The 1,815-nt window shown below is 36.5% G+C and overlaps 1 protein-coding gene across 1 annotated transcript; it reads right to left on the reverse strand.

Moving 5' to 3' along the window:
* Positions 1-217: 217 nt before the first annotated feature.
* Positions 218-1,566, reverse strand: LOC132705480 (cuticle protein 79-like). Its single transcript, XM_060676080.1, has 2 exons — positions 1,523-1,566; positions 218-880 (listed from the first exon to the last, which is right to left on the reverse strand). Exons 1-2 carry the CDS (start codon positions 1,532-1,534, stop codon positions 287-289), a joined length of 606 nt encoding a protein of 201 aa, XP_060532063.1. The 5' UTR covers positions 1,535-1,566; the 3' UTR covers positions 218-286.
* Positions 1,567-1,815: the final 249 nt, after the last annotated feature.

The following is a 1,815-nucleotide window of genomic DNA, read 5'->3' on the forward strand; positions in this document are numbered from 1 at the left end:
TGAAAGTAATCGAATACTCCTGTTTTCGGAAAGTGATGTGTCACTCCTAATTGTCATGCGATGATAAATATCGGGTACAAAAAAACGAGAAATTTGCTTTTTCACTTGGGTGAAAGGAATTTCTCTTAATAAATGAAACTACGAAGTTATAAAAAATTTTCTTCAACAAAATTAAATAACAAAAGTATAAAAACATAACAATAAAGCTTTACACGGGATGACTTAGAAAGAAGATGAGGGCGAATATTATGGGACAATGGGGATGATGATAAGTTACGTTTAACATTTAATGCCATCCTTTGCCGCCATGATCGACATATTTCTCGTGTTTCACTTCATGGTATACGTGTTTATATACTGGGACGTGGACTGGGTATGGTTTGGAGACATGGACCGGGTAGTGTTTTTCGATTTCTACCTTGTATGGCTTTTTTATGTACACCGGGACTAGCTTCTCCACGTGAATAGGTACCTTCTTTTCAATTTCTTGTGGCACCAGTTTGTAAATAGGAATGGGAATCGGCTGGGGTACGTTTATGTGAACTGGATAAGGCTGCGGTACTGGGACCTTCACCACTTGAGGCACTGGAACTCCTACCGGATGTGGAACTGGTACACCCACTTTCTTAACAACGTGTACGGGTACGGCTTTGGTGTGTTCAAAGGTCTTGGTTGGTGCCTGATGGTGTTCTATACTGTGACTTTCCCCACCACCCGACTGCCACCCGTGATCGCCTCCCCCAAAGTCTTGACCTCCACCAAGGTCGTGGCCGCCACCTAGATCATAGCCGCCTCCGTCGCCACCAAGCCCGTGGCCTTCACTCTCTGCAAATCCTGCATATGTGGACCCTAGAGCCAGAGCGAAGAGAATAGAGGTGCCCTGAAATAAACGATTCTAAATTAACAATCAAGGCAGGTCAAGGAAATGCCTGTATTTTTGTTAATCGTGTGTTTTAAATTGATTAAAGAGTAATACAATAACAATCATTTTAAATAAAAATTACGTTTGCTTTATTTGGTGTTGTGATGAATTATATTTAAATAGTATAAAAAATGTAAAAAATCTCCAATTGCATAAAAATATAAATATTAAATATACATAGAGAATGAAAATGATTTTAAAATCAATTAATAAAAGGATAACATGTGTCGGTACTAATTAATAATGAAAATTGAAAAAAGTTCAAGAAGCAGAACTTCATTTATTGTTTATTTAATATTTATATAACCCACAGAGAAAGTCGCAGTTTTTTATTAACTAATTAATTAATTTCAGTTTTCAAGAAAGCTTTTTCGAAACTGACATAAAGAAAGATCACATAACATCTTAAACATTTTTCGAAGATTTTTCAACGAATAACTTCCAATTATGCAAATGGAACATGTCATTCCAATCTTTTGAAGCCTCAACGCTTTCATGCACTATGCAACCGGCATCCGATTTTTTTTGCGTATCACAAGAGCACCGCCACACCATTATTTTTATTACAATAACTATAGTACTACAGCTCGCATTACTCACGATAACGTTCATGTTGTATCCGCTTAAGAAAACCGCAAAAGAGAGCTGCACCGAACTGATGATGATGTGTAGAGAGTATTAGGCTTTTATAGTAGTTCCTAGGTGGGGCCCATTTCAGTGAAAGGTTTCGGTTCAAATTGATGGAAGAAAATAATAACAAAAAATAGATTTTTAATAACAAATTCTGAGGAGCACACTCACACACGTACAATATGCCGTATTAAAATTTCGTTAAGTTTTATCGATTTCGTTTTAGTCTTAGAAAGTTCTTTTCTCTAATTAGATATGAATGA

Source organism: Cylas formicarius, unplaced genomic scaffold, assembly GCF_029955315.1.
Source record: "Cylas formicarius isolate icCylForm1 unplaced genomic scaffold, icCylForm1.1 PGA_scaffold_10__41_contigs__length_53128322, whole genome shotgun sequence".
NCBI lineage: Eukaryota > Metazoa > Arthropoda > Insecta > Coleoptera > Brentidae > Cylas > Cylas formicarius.